Consider the following 13,730-nt stretch of genomic DNA (forward strand, 5'->3'; position numbering starts at 1 on the left):
ATTCGAACCAAACGAGGGCCGGCTGGGCGATGAACGGACCCAATGGAGCTACTTCCAGTAGTGGTTGTACTCACTCAGGTCAGCCCAATCCCAATCCTGCGCCGGTACCGCCTTAGGTGACGATGGGTGGGATCCGATGAGGTGGGCAGCTGGTGGGATGGCGAAGTGCAAGACAATAGCGACGATCCATCGGCATTGGTGTTGCCCCTGCCCTTCGCCCAAGTTGATCATGTAGGAGTCATGTTCTGTGGTCCCTGGGGAGACGAGACAATTCGGAACCAGGTCTGTGGGCGCCTGGTGGGTTGGGCCGAGGGCATTTGGCGAGTAAGTGAAGTACCAAACTCGGCCTTACGCAGGTAGTCATTTATTAGGAGGCTCGGGGTTTTTTTCATGTGCTCGTAGATGGGGCCAAAGGAGACAATGAAAGCAGGGGAAATCGGGTAGGAAAGACGGTGATATGATACGAGTATGGCGATTATAGGGTTTTGATCTTAGTTCTGATCACAGTCGTATCTTGATTGAGTACAGACGATCTCCAGGGGCCTGATTCGAAGAAGGAGGAAGAAGAGAGAAAATGAAGAGCACTGCAGAGCACTACAGAGCAGTGCAGAGCATGCTCGTGGAGATCCTGCCAATTCACATGGCTTTCGCGTTGGTTGACCCTCGGACTTGTGCTGTGACCCAGGGCGGTTTGACCGTCGTGACGGTGATGAGTGGGTGACTCGCTCCTTACATCCGAGAACTGACAGGAGCGCAGAGCCTAGTCGATGCATCCCGATTCAGTCGCTTATCGGGGCACTCGCTCGGTGTGCGTTGCGTGCTGAGGTGCTATGCACTACTGTATGTACATGCAATGCGGCATGGCATGGGGTGATGCGCGATGCCCACGGCGCGCCAAAGGGCGAGTGCTGGCTGACGAGTGTTGGGTCGCCCACGGCCGGCACCCACGCCCCTGGGGGTGAAGCGGCGAAGCGGAGAGAGCACAAGGGACAAGGGGAGCTCCCTCGGAATCCCAGTTCGCTACAGGGATAGCGACCGGGGGAAAGCGATACGGCAGGGGGAGACAGACGAGCGGAGGAGCAAAAAAGAAAGAACGGGGTCCCTACGAGGCGTGGGGCCACCAGGTCCTTCCTGCTCGACGCCCACCGCCGGCCCCACTCGAGCTCTGTGCCTTCCCTGACCTCAGCGCCATAGAGGAAGCTCCTGCCCATCTCCCCGTCCGACCCCGCCCCGCCCCAATGGCACTTGCTTGCTTGCTTGCTTACTGGGTCTGACTGCCCTGCTCTTACTGCCTGACGCCGCCTGAAGATGGAAATGGGTCGTGCTCAGATCAACCAGCAGTACCTTCCTTAGTAGTAGTGCCTTAGCATGAGCAGTAGCCACCCACCCAATGCTCGTGCTTTTACCTGTGCAGCGGCGCTCAGGCGCAGACACACTTCCTCGTGCACCACCTCGATGCAACACAATGCTTTGCTTTTCTGCCCCTCCGGCTCTTGTCTGTCCCTTACTTGCCCCTTCTTACATGTATGTCCAGCCGCCGGTTAGCATGGTCCAGCCGCCGGGTGGCACGATGTCCACAAGACTCAATTGCTCCGGCCCGCCATCATGAACACAGGTATCATTCAAGGCTTGCCGACCCTGCAACCTCGGACCATTCGATGTGCAGTACATCTTCGTTAGCTTGGACCTGGACTCGACTTCCGCATCCCGGCCTCCGAATCCCGGTGTCTCCATCCTACACACGTTCGCGCGCCAACAGAGTCTTCCGCAATCACCGCAAGTCATCAGAGTGCTCAGAAATTTCGCGGCTCAGCACGGGGCAGTGGCAGTCCGTTGCCGCGTGCCCGATGCGATCAGAAGCATTTCGGTCGCCCCGTTGCTCCCCTGCTTCGTGCCAGAGTAACGGGTCACAGCTCATTTGACAGGCGGGGCCAAACCCTGGACACCACCAGACGAAAACGAGCCTTGTTGCCTCGAGTCCTGGTCAACGCCCTGCTGATCGTGTGCGGTGAGGGCAACAGGAGGGGTCGATCAGAGCCGGCCAGGTCAAGCCTCACTCCTCAAATCAACCAGAGGCCCCCCCGGGAGCGACGGCGCAGCAAGCCGAGATCAGGGCTCTCGTCGGGGGCACCAACGTACATGTACATGGTAGTGCCGTCTATTCGATCCTACGGTACCAACCGGGGTCAATCACTGCAGCGAACGATGACCTCATCTTCACCACTGGCCACTAGGCGGTCGTCGCTTTACTTGTTCGCCCGGGTTGGACCAACGGTTCGATCATGGCCGCAAGGGCCCGCGCGCAGGCAATCTCGCAGCCTCGCTCGTGTCGCGTTGTCCTCATCCTCGTTCGTTGTGCATATCTTTTTCGGGCTCATCACGGCAACGGGCTCCGTGCTTTTCGTCCTCGACACCGCAAGCAACCAAAGTCGTGTCAGAAAGGCTGTGGTCATGATCTTTGTGCATGCTGAAAAGAACAACATGCAGGAGAAAGGGTTAATGAGCGGATCCCGAAGCCTTCTTGTTTACGAGATGATGACCAGTGATGCGGGCTTTGCGAGTCCCTCGCTACCAGTGGGCCAAGCGGGGCACATGGAACCAACTACCACCCCCGAACTCACCGCTTGACTTGCGAACCAGGTGGCGTTGACTTTGGATCAAGAGGTTTTTGCGTGCGCACGCCGGCAATTGCGATCCTTCTGTGATCTACCAGCTGGCTCTTTAGTCGACTCAAAGTAGACGTTTTGTTGGCACTTGGGTGCGGCAAACATGGCAAACAGTAAACCCCGATATCGTTGGCAAGCCGGACCAAGACCTTGGCTCAGGTTCCCCACGACCGCAAACCCTCTTTCAAGACCTAGTTGCTTCTTGACTGCTGCCTGCCAACCACCATTGCCGAGAGGCAAAACATTCGAGCATCCAAGACGCACCAAATCGACACCACTGCAAGTCAGCAAGCCATATTCAAAGACATCTCCAATGGTGTACCGTGCGTCGGCGAGCGGAGGCAATACACTGACTGGCTCATGGAGTGCCACGGTTGTAGCCACGCTACTGCTTCCTTCTCCCTGTAGCCGTCATCACAGGCACCGCCGCCGTGGAAGCGCAATGTCGTCCTGGACTGTGTTATACTCCCAAAAGCAACAGCTAGATCATTCTGTCTCTTGTCATCGGTCCGGCATAATCTGAAACAGCACCCCCTCCAGCAGACGACGACCCTGTCTTGCTTCCCTCCTTTGTTCGCCTCGCGCGAGGTGTCACTAACTAGTGGCCCCAAGAGTTTGACGCTGTCAATGCAAAATGGCTGCGCGAGGAGCAGGACGTATCCCTTCGTAAACTATCGAAATCAGTGTCCATATTGACACGCGTCAAGGGACGCCATCGCTGGCACCACCGTACAGCCAGCAATTCAGTCCTACACATGATCCGCTGATGCATGGCCGGGCCTACATTCATCAATGCGGTATCTTCGCAGCCACACATGCACTACAACGTCGCCTACACATGGAGAAGTCAAGCAGCCAGGCCGCCTCGCGCTGGCCTCAAGCGCGACTGTACTGTTGCCACCTACCTGCGTCTCGGTTGGCAGGTAACGCAGCTGCCACGATGGCACCTCGACCGGAATGGACACTGGCAAGGCTGGGCTCCTGCATGCCACTAATGACCCCGGCCACCGATTGCACTTCCGATGGCTTTTCGATGGCTGGCCGCTCAATGAGTTAATAGGGAAGAAATCTCGGCTCACCTCCCCGATATGGGAACAGGGCAATTCCCCTCCAGCTGGAACACACTCAGTGTTGCAGTGATGCGGATACCGGATAATGGGGAAGATCGACTCGGTTCCGCCGGATGGTTCATACTGCAGGCGGTTGAAGTCTATTCCTCCATGGCACTCTGCAATACTCTGGATATCGACATACATAGTATTGGCAGAAGGATTCTTGTCATAACAAGTGTGGCCTCTTCGAACCCGCCGCCTCATTGCCTAACAAAGCTCCCTCTCGTCCAGATCACCTGACAGACATTGGTTGTTCTTCCACGCCTTGGGGAAACCGAAAGGGCTACGCGTAGGCCAATACAGGGTCACGCCCTCCCCAGAGTGTCCCTGCCAACTGCCATGTACATGGTATACCTCGCCAGGATGCAGGGTCCCCCTGTCGCAAAAGCTCTGCCTTGAGCCGAGTACTGTGAGCCCAGACCACACGACCCACATGACCATGCCTGGTTGACAGCCAGAACAGTCCCCAAGATCAGCAATCCTCGAACGATGTCTACCTTCGCAGACGCCACATGACCGGCCGCGTTGAGCAATGCAACTACGTCTCCTCGACACGATATCGGAGGGTTGTCGTCTGGGCCGGGAATAATGTCTGCCTGCCTGCCCTTACATTGCCCGTTCCCAGCGGCTCAGTTGCCTACAAGCCGGACTTGCCGGATGTCGAGCGACTCATGGGAAATTTGTGAGCGAATACACTCTACATTGCGGCCCTCGGCCAATAAAGCACTCCGACGGGTCTAAGGATATAACAAGTCCATCACGAGGAGGATTCGGTAGTACAAAACTGCGGCGCCTGGTGAGAGCTGTTCATGCGTTCCAAATGTTGCCACCAGGCTTTTGGCTTGGTGTCTCGAACCTGTGTAGAAACGTATTACGTGTGTCTTTGAAAGGGCCGCACCGCGCTTCGCACTATCACATGTACGAGCAGGCCAGCCGTCGCTGACAAGAACCTGAACAGTGCATTGACTCATCGAGACAGCCCAATTCGTTTGTGCTACTACATATCATCTTGCAGATTCTGGATCTGGATTTCGGCGGTCCCAGAACTGTCTATACGAGCAATTGTTTGTTAATAGTGCACCAATGAGTCAGTTGGTCTTGGCCCAATATTCCCAACGCTTGGTGATCGGTGTTACACAGCCGCATCGAAAGAGAGTCAGCATTCTTGGATCATGCCCAACAACCGACCACAAGAACAACACAAAGGCACAGTTCACTGATCATGGCCGATGTCGGTTCATTGAGTCGAGATTTGATCATCCAGATTGCCATAAAAGTTCAAAAGTATCTGCACTCGGTGGCTGCCTGGGTAAGCCTCACGCATCACATGCCCTAGCTCTCGAGAGGACGTGAGCGAATAGCTCCCGGCGACCCAACATCTCTCGAAAATCCGGCAAAACAAGCCCAAAGCCAAGGATTAATCTTGGAGTCAATCAAGTCCGACAATGATGCTTCGCCACACCTGGGAAATGTCTACAATATTGAATCGCGAACTGATGACTGGAACCCGGGGTTTTCGGGGATGGTATTCTTGAGGGTATCCTCGTTTCATGTTGGCACCTGTACCCCTCCGAACTTATGCATGCTTAGGACGCGGAAACTACGCTGCTGGCATGTTGCCATTCGGGATGATTTCTTCTGCTTTTACTGCTGCTGACCATTCTGGCCGCCTGATCAGACGAAGACAGGGCTCTCTGATTCATTAACCTCCTCCAGGTATGCGAAAAGTGTTGCATATATCGTCATCGGTCATGAAAGCAGCCATGGAAATCTTGCACGATGCATGAAGCACACAAGACTGACCTTTGCAAGCATTCCTTCTTGGTCTGTACTCTTGCGCCAACTGCATGTCTTATTGAACAATGCCAACCCAGTCTGCCTGGAAGACTGAGCTGTATATCCGATGACCTTGTATGAGCTTGAAGTTCAACCAGGTTGTGGCCATCAACGGCCCCCCCACGATCCCGTGATCGGGGCACGATGCATCTAAGGCGCCTGTCCACAAATGCTCTTCCTCAGCAAGGACCAACACTTAGGCGTCGCGACCTGTTTCTGCCTCTGTGCTTCAGGTCGTCGCCGATCTGACCCACTAAGATGTGTCGCCAGTGGTCACTGAAGTGCGTTCCCGGCCGATCGGTAAAGTATTGAGAGAAAACCATCATCGTAACGAGAATTCTCACCTTGACGTGGGGGGATATTTCCAAGTTTTACTTTTGAAGAGAGAGCCGGCCGACGCCATGCAGCTTCTGTTATCGATGGCCTCAGATGGATCGACATGGCGTGCCTCTGCAACCCCGATAGTACGATGCTGTTCCTGGCCCTCATCTCAACACGCTTCAGACTAGACTGTATTCTCTCGATCGATACCTCAGCCTCCAGACCGCGCTTTTGGCGCCGAACTCCAGGCCGTTTACAGTTGAACCTAAGGCGCGCTCTGGGGAGCTCAGATGCATGACAAGAACACAAGATTCCGACGCCTCGTGTGAGATCTTTATTCTGGGCAGGATGTAATCACCGCACCCGTTAAAGCCGATATTGTCGGGCGAACAAGACTCAGTCTAGCCACGGTCCGAGAAGAATATGGTCCATTGCTTGGCACAATGTTAGAGGCAGCACGCTTGCAGCCACCTCGAGCATGACGATGGATACTAAGCGGGTTCTCCACGCCATCGAGCGGCGCCGCGCGGGATGGCTTTGGGTTCCGAACGTACGGCTTCTCTCGCCGCCCCCCTCCCTCTTTTATCTCGTTCCCGAACTTGATGCATCCACAAGCGCCAGTGAGCGCCTTCGCCCATGTTCGGAACCTCCGTGGCCTGCGGGGGTGAAGCTTACCAGAATGGCGCGCCTCACGGACGTTCTTTTTGGAACCGGCGTGCTTCCAAAACCTAGAATCATGTTATGCTGACCTGCACGTTCTGACTTTCTCTTCTCTCGCCAAAGTTCTTTAGATGCAACCGCGGTGAATGTGCCAACGGGGAAAACAAGAAGAAGAAAAGGGCCGGTTCGTCAGTCGAAGCTCACAATGCACGCTTGGGCCCTCTCATCACATGCGACGTGCACGCTTCAAACATGTCCTCATGGATGCCACGGGGCCAGTTCCAGGGAGCAGTGTTTTGAGACAAGTGCTACGATATCCTCACTTACTTGGCCTCTTCACTCGCCGTGCCGTCGCACTCCCGAGGCAGCCCTGGGCAGCAAGAAAACAAGCGATTGCCAATGGAGGCGCGCGGTCTTGCTGGGGTCCCTGTCGATCAATACCCGACGGGCTCTGCCACTGGCCCGGCCCCCATGGCGATCAGGGCGGCTGGAAGCTACTGTAGGTAGGCGAGACGGCAACGATGTGTGCCGTGGGTTTCTTCATCACTAGCGTGACAGGCGTGGCATTGCGTACCATGTAGGTACGGGGCGGGGGGAGATGATCTATGTTTCTTCACACCATTTCGTGGGCGGGACGGACAGACGCCGAGGGGGGAGAGCCCACACTGAAGGCTTTGAGACGGATGCATGTTGGGGGAGAAACTATTTTTTTTCTCCCGTTTGCGACTAATGATTTACGAGATGCCCCTCATACTCGTATCTCACAGCCCGCGACCGAGGCTGGACCATTGTCATGTATCCATGTCTCATGGTGACCACCACTGACAGGTGACGATGTCATGATCACGGGCTCCCGAGGCGCGTTGAGACGCGGGGGATCGTCAACAAGCGTATGGCGTCTTCAGCATGAGGGTAATTCTTGGATTAATTTCTAAGTCTTACTTCTTCTTCTTTGTTCATGTCCCGGGCCCTGAAGCCAGACGTGCCACTCAGCTGAGGGATGGCCCAGTCGACATCACTGCAGTTGCCGTCGCTTGGGCAGGGCGGACGGAGGGGGGAAAGGGGGCGTGCGTGAAGAAGGCCAAGGGCAGAACATGGATGGACAGACAAAAAGACAAGTGTTGAGGCCAAGAGTAGGGCTCAGGACTAGGAGTTGGGTTGGTGGGCGGAATGAAGTGCCCGAGGCGTATGTGGATAGGAAGACCATCTCACACACCGTCCGATGTTTGATCGACGCTGTACATGTGTCGGCCGCGAGGGCCGAGGTGGCGGCACCGGGCTGGTGTCCCAACAGTCAACATCGCTAGCGGGAGGTGCTAGCCAGCCTGAGAGAAACAAAGCGGGCACAGAGGAGAGAGATGATGACGCGTCTGAAGGCAGATCAGTGTCCCTCCCTTTACTGTCGCGCGTAGAGGAAGCCGAGACGGTCTATCTCGTCGCCCCCTCGGCCGAGGAAGCCGACAATGGCCCAACCGGTGGGGGCCGTGAACTGGCGACACTCGCTGGTCGTGGTGCCGGCGCGCAGGGTACGGCCGGCGCTGGTGCGGGCCTCGATGGAGAAGATGCGCGTGCGGTCGTTGCGCTTGCCCTGGCACAGCGTGGTGGCGGTCCAGCGCTCGTTGGCCGCGAGGACGAGCTCGGAGGTTGTACCGCCGGTGCCGCCCGCGCGAGAACCGTGCCGTCGGCGAGGGTCACGCTGACGGCGTCGAGACGGGCACCACCGCGGAAGGCGAGGCGGGTGGCACGCGGTGTCGAGGGCCGGGCGGCGAGCACGGCGGCGCCGGATGACCAGTCGCCGTGCGTGCCGTCAGGTCACCGGCCGCCGTGCCGGCGTCGGTGTGGAAGTTGTACACGTCGACTAAGGCGGCGCCCTGCGCGGCGTCGTCGCTCACGGCGAGCCGCGTCAGCGTGAAGCCCTTGGGCGTCAGGCAGTCGGACCCCGAGTCGTTCGAGCACGTGTCCCACTTGACGCGGACCGTGTCAATGATTTCGTGGTATCACGAGGTGCTGCGACGGCCGAGTCGGTAGCTCCGAGATGGAGCATCATCAAGGGTCGGGGCAACACCATGGTGTTATACGCGTCACTATGGCTACGAGATATTGGGACCTGCTCATTCGGGCGGCTTTGCTTGTCATGATACGAGATGGAGAACCACCGCCATCAACCTATGATCTCCTCATCTCCCCTCTTTCCCCCCCTTCAAGGTTTGTTTGCCTTCGTACATGTACCCCGATTACCTCCCCCCCATTGCCCCTTCAGGCAGCCTTTGATCGCCCGAATCGGTGGTTGCTCCGGGACTATCGACGCGGGGAAGGCCGCAACTGGGGATGCCGGAACTGTCTCGGCAGAGCAATCAGGTGCCGCGAGGGGAACTCGTGGCCGTGACCCTGCCACGCCCTGATTGCGGTGAAGTTCACGTGTCAACGAAGGGCGTATTCATTTGTTCAGCGTCGCCTTTTCGGACGAAGGCGCTGAGTCGTTGTATAGTGTCAGTGTGTTTTGGGGTAAGGCCGAGGACCCTCGGAGCAACAGGGGATGATGATGCGTGTGCCACTGCAGGATGGATGGAGTGAGCATCGCGACTCGTTGCGCATCATGTCATGGAGCTCCACCGGCGGCGACGGCTGTTCCTGGCAGGGCTGACCATGCTACTCATGCTCCTGCGTATGACCTTGATGGCGCGAGCGGGAGAGAATGGTTCTGGAAGCCCAGCCCATGACCAGTGCCAGTCACCCTCGCCTTCCTCTCGTCACATCATTCTCATGGAAGCGATGGCATGAACAGGACAGAAGCATAAAGGTAAGAGCATAAATACTGGCTGAGTGAGTGGGTATATCTATGCCCACGTTTCATTCTCGGCTCTGTCTCAACGGTTGATCGGCGCCTCTAAGGTTGTCCTCGAGGCACCTTCTTCATGCTGGAGCACGTTCTATCGAACAAATCATGGCCACCTTCTCAATCGTCGAAGAGCACGTTTCCGCGTGAGTGGGCAGCACAGGTTGGGAGTGTACAGCACGCGTTCGCATGCAGAGGAACAGGACTCGGCAGGGGGGTTTGTGCACGTTCTTGCAAACTCGGGGCATCACTGGCAGGTATCGACGACACGTCCAGACCAGACAGACAGATCGATTTCAAAGAGTGCTCGGAACACCCCTCGGCCAGGCCCCCGGCTGCCCTCGATCGCCCCCAGGTTCAGTCCGGCAGTCGACGGCTCCGTGTGTCAAAGGACGGGAAGCAAGCGTCACGAAACATGTCAACGATGCGAACGGCCTTATGAGCATCATGCTAAGGGCTGCCGTGACGACCAGTGTCATGCGGGGAGGGAAGGGGGGAGAGGGGCAAGCGTCCTGCTCAAGCTCGAGCTGTACTCGGCCGCAGCGAAGCAAAAGACGCGCATCCTGACCAGGTAGGCCCGGCGAAAGACGACTCGGTATCTGCATACTATTACCACCGACACCACACGTAAGGCACAGGGTCTCTGCACCTTGTTCACGACGGAATCACCCATGACAAACAAGGACATGCCGGCCTGTCGCTGCACGCCAAGAGGATCAAAGCTCAGAGAGCTCGAGCGCCCAGGCCAGGAGGGCAAGGAGGGGTCCTCTACCACCAAATGCGAGGCGCACGCGATACGACGACGAACTGTGTACAGTATCACGGTGCATTTGCTTTCATGTTGCGGCGGCGAGTCAAACTTTTCTGGTAATTATCAAAGACCAGAGTTGACGCTAGCTGTATCACGAGCGAGCCAGTTCACTAGACCCTCGACGATGCAGTACCCGCGATCCGGCACTGGCTTGCCCTTGTCGTACGCGGCCGGCGGGTTCGGCATAGTGACGTTGCCGTTGCTCGAAATGACTGGGCCATTCTCATCTGTCTGGTTCATTTGGACCTTTCGTGTGAAAGTATGCTTGTTCTTGTGCTCTGCCTCGTCGATGGGCTCGTCACGCCCCTCGCTTTTCAGAGAACGCCACACCAGAGCATGCCAGACATCCATTCCATTCTCGGGAGGGACGAGGCTCGATACTTCAGAAGGCGCTTAGTGCTGCAACTCGGCAACTCGGCAACATCACGGCTTCCGAGGCTTGCCCACAGGCTCTCTGGGATGGCGACCGTGAAGCGCTCGAGACGTAGCCTCTCGCTCGCGAATTGGTCGAGCCGGACAAACAGTGACTTTTCAACCTTGAGTGCGTTTAGTTTTGCAGGCTCGTGGACTTAGTTGCCGCTACGCCACCTGAGCGTCGGAATCAGATGCCTCGGCCTTGGCCCCGGCAGCGCCGTGAGCGCTGCGAGTAGCGCGTCAATGTCGCACGCGTCGAGCTTCGTCCGCTCGACCCCGGGAGACAGCTCCCAGGTGAGCTCTAGGGATGTACTGGCGGCGAGGCGCTTCGGCAGAAACACGCGTGGGAGGTTTCTCATCATCGTCCCCGTCAGCATGAGCTCGTTCGCTCGTCAGTTTCAGCATAACTGTCCAGCTCCCTGTAAGCCGTACATCACTAGAGTGGCACCGTCACTTTACAGGTGAACTAGGCCTGTCGGCAGCTTAGCAGCCACCCTATTAACCCCAGGAAATACGCTCGCCTGCAGCACTGCGCCTGCCTATCCATACAGTAGTACCGTCGCGGCAGCATGGGCTCGTCCTGCGGCGCCCACTCGTCCAAGTGCCAGATGGTCAGCAGTTGATGACATGTACCGTCCGTCCACTGCCATGTCCTATCTCGCTTGAGCGTGAGGACCAAGTACGGCGCTTGTCCGTAGTGCCTGCGCGGCCGGCCGTCATTGGTGGCGCCACGGCCCAAGTCGTCCTACAGGCGCAGACCGCAGAAAGCGATGACGAGAACCTCGATGCGGACCTCCGGCGGCAGCACGGCGAAGAACGGCGAGGTGGAGATGGCCGCTACCGCTAGGTCTTCTGCCCTGAGCGGCGTCAGCGGCCGCCGGTTAGTGCGAGTCTCCGGCAGAGGTAGCGGGACACACGGCGCCGGAATGGCGCTGCCGGGTGCTACCCTTTGCAGAAGCTTCTTCAAGCCTGTCTCTCATTTCCGCTTTGCTTGACCTCCCTCGAGCAGGTACCACACTGTGCTGCCGCTCCGAGGTTTACCATGTCCACGGACCCGAACCTGTGAGACTGCGTGGGCGTAAAGTGTGCTGCCAGCTCTCGCAAGCATACCCTTGGAAGGCGAAGACGGGCGATTGTATTGTGATGACATCCCAGACCTGCCTAGCGGCGTGACTCCAGGAACGAGGCACCAACTCAAAAGCCAGCGCGGACGAACGAGACACACGCACGACCAGCAGGGGTGGCCTCACGCGTCGCGGTTGGAGGGGACGTCTCATGCTGAAGGAAGACGCCTTCCGGGTCCCAACGGCCGCAACAAGACGCGTGAGAGAGGCGTGTCAAACACGAGCCTACGGAGAGTGATGTCTGCGGCTGTTGTTCCAGGGGCACGGGAGAGAAAAAAAGCAATCACGTTGATTCCGGGCCAGTTTATTCGCCACCCCCTACCCGGCCGGCCGGGGTGCGCGCGGCGTCGGTGCTGCAGCCGTCGTTTGATTGTTCTTAGCAAGCAAATGGCGCCTACTATCGGGCAGCCAAAGCAAATCACAAACAGCCTTTTGAGGTGATGAGATGTGATGGATCAACTGGGTGGAAAGCGCAAATGAATGAAGCAAAAACGCGACAGGCCTGCGCCCAACAAGTCATGACAACATGGAACCTTCCGTGCCCCTACTGGTTGATGGTAGTCTTTAAACAGCTTCATTAGTCTCGCTATATGGAGCGTTGCAATGGGCAATGTGACGCTCTCCAATATCCGTGCCCCATATCATCGTCTGAACACCGCGCGAACCTACTCCAGGGCAACCCCAACCCCCCCCCCCCCCCTCTCAAAGCCAAAATGGCTTCCTAGATAGCCTTCCGCGGCAAAGCCCCCCCGTTCGCTTCGTCCATCTTCAGCACGAGATGCGGTTTCCGATAATGTAATCACCTTGTCTCACCTTCCCGTACGGCCCAGGTCACGTCCGTCCGTGCAAACAAACCGAACCCCCAACCCCCAACCCCCAGTCCACGGGGAGTCCATTCCGGCGCCCCGCGCCCTCGCTGCCAAACTGTGCCGAGCGAAGCAGCACCACGGGTTGGGGGTGGGCGTAGCGGCTGTGCAGGGCCCCGGCACAGCAGGTCATCCATCCCACGCAGCAACGAGGGGGGCCTGGAACGGTCCCTGGCTGTTTCCCATTTGCCCTCGCTCTCGCCTTCATTGTGATGATTGCGATCGCCCACCGATTGTGGTTGGGACGAGGACGAAGAGAGAAAGAGAGAGAGAGAGGAGAGGAGTCGGAGATGCGGGTCTTACCGGGGTCGTGGTGTCTTGCCCTCAAACCCTGACGGCGGGATGGGACGGGTCAAGGATCGTTGAGTGGCAACTTTTGAGCATGTACATGGTATACATGTACACGTCCCGCCAGCGATGAAGGAGCCCGATGTCTGGTGCTTGGATCCTACCCGCCTTTGCTGAAAGTACCGGCAGCCCGACGCGGAGGTCGGGATGCACGTCGCGATCCAATATTGCTGTCAGAGCGCGTAGCATGCAGGACGCTATGCCTCCGTCTCTGATCCTGCCTGCCTTGGCGCGCTTCCGCCCATCCCACCCGAGCCGAACAGATACCAGACAGAGAGACGGAAGAGCATGGGCGAACTTCTCGAGTGGGGGTTCCGCATGGACGATCTGCGGACGGAGACGCGAGTGGCTCCTCGGTTGGCGTCTGCCGCCTCAGCCTCAGGAAAGAAGGGGGGAGCGTGTCGAATTCAGAAGAGAAGCGACCGGCGGTGAGCTGGCACGACCGAGTCTGCGAGCGAGTATGCGTTTAGGCCGATGAAGGGGACCCGACACAATGGGGGGGTGGGCGGGCCGGTGCTCTCGCTTCACTGCCTCGCCGCCGTGTCTCCGGGGGACCTTGGAGTTTTAGTGTACTTGTACGGTCAGTTCAGACTGTTTGGGATGACTCGTGGGTGGTGATATGTGATGAGGTTCCACGGGCGGTGTACCGCGGAGCCTCGGCCGCGACGTCGGGACCTGGCCTCGTAGGGCCAAGCGGGACATGATCGTCGGCTCGTGAAAAGAGTCTATCCGAGTT

At 57.7% G+C, this 13,730-nt stretch overlaps 2 protein-coding genes across 2 annotated transcripts; both read left to right on the forward strand.

The window, feature by feature from the left end:
* Positions 1–7,817: 7,817 nt before the first annotated feature.
* On the forward strand, positions 7,818–8,507 carry VDAG_03833 (uncharacterized protein; the record flags this gene model as incomplete). The annotated part of the gene is made up of 1 exon (XM_009653917.1): positions 7,818–8,507. One exon carries the CDS (start codon positions 7,818–7,820, stop codon positions 8,505–8,507), a length of 690 nt encoding a protein of 229 aa, XP_009652212.1.
* A 1,032-nt stretch (positions 8,508–9,539) lies between these two features.
* VDAG_03834 (uncharacterized protein) lies at positions 9,540–11,503 on the forward strand (the record flags this gene model as incomplete). The annotated part of the gene is made up of 4 exons (XM_009653918.1): positions 9,540–9,577; positions 9,787–10,002; positions 10,848–11,077; positions 11,208–11,503. 4 exons carry the CDS (start codon positions 9,540–9,542, stop codon positions 11,501–11,503), a joined length of 780 nt encoding a protein of 259 aa, XP_009652213.1.
* Positions 11,504–13,730: the final 2,227 nt, after the last annotated feature.

This window comes from Verticillium dahliae, genomic scaffold, assembly GCF_000150675.1.
Source record: "Verticillium dahliae VdLs.17 supercont1.6 genomic scaffold, whole genome shotgun sequence".
Lineage (NCBI taxonomy): Eukaryota > Fungi > Ascomycota > Sordariomycetes > Glomerellales > Plectosphaerellaceae > Verticillium > Verticillium dahliae.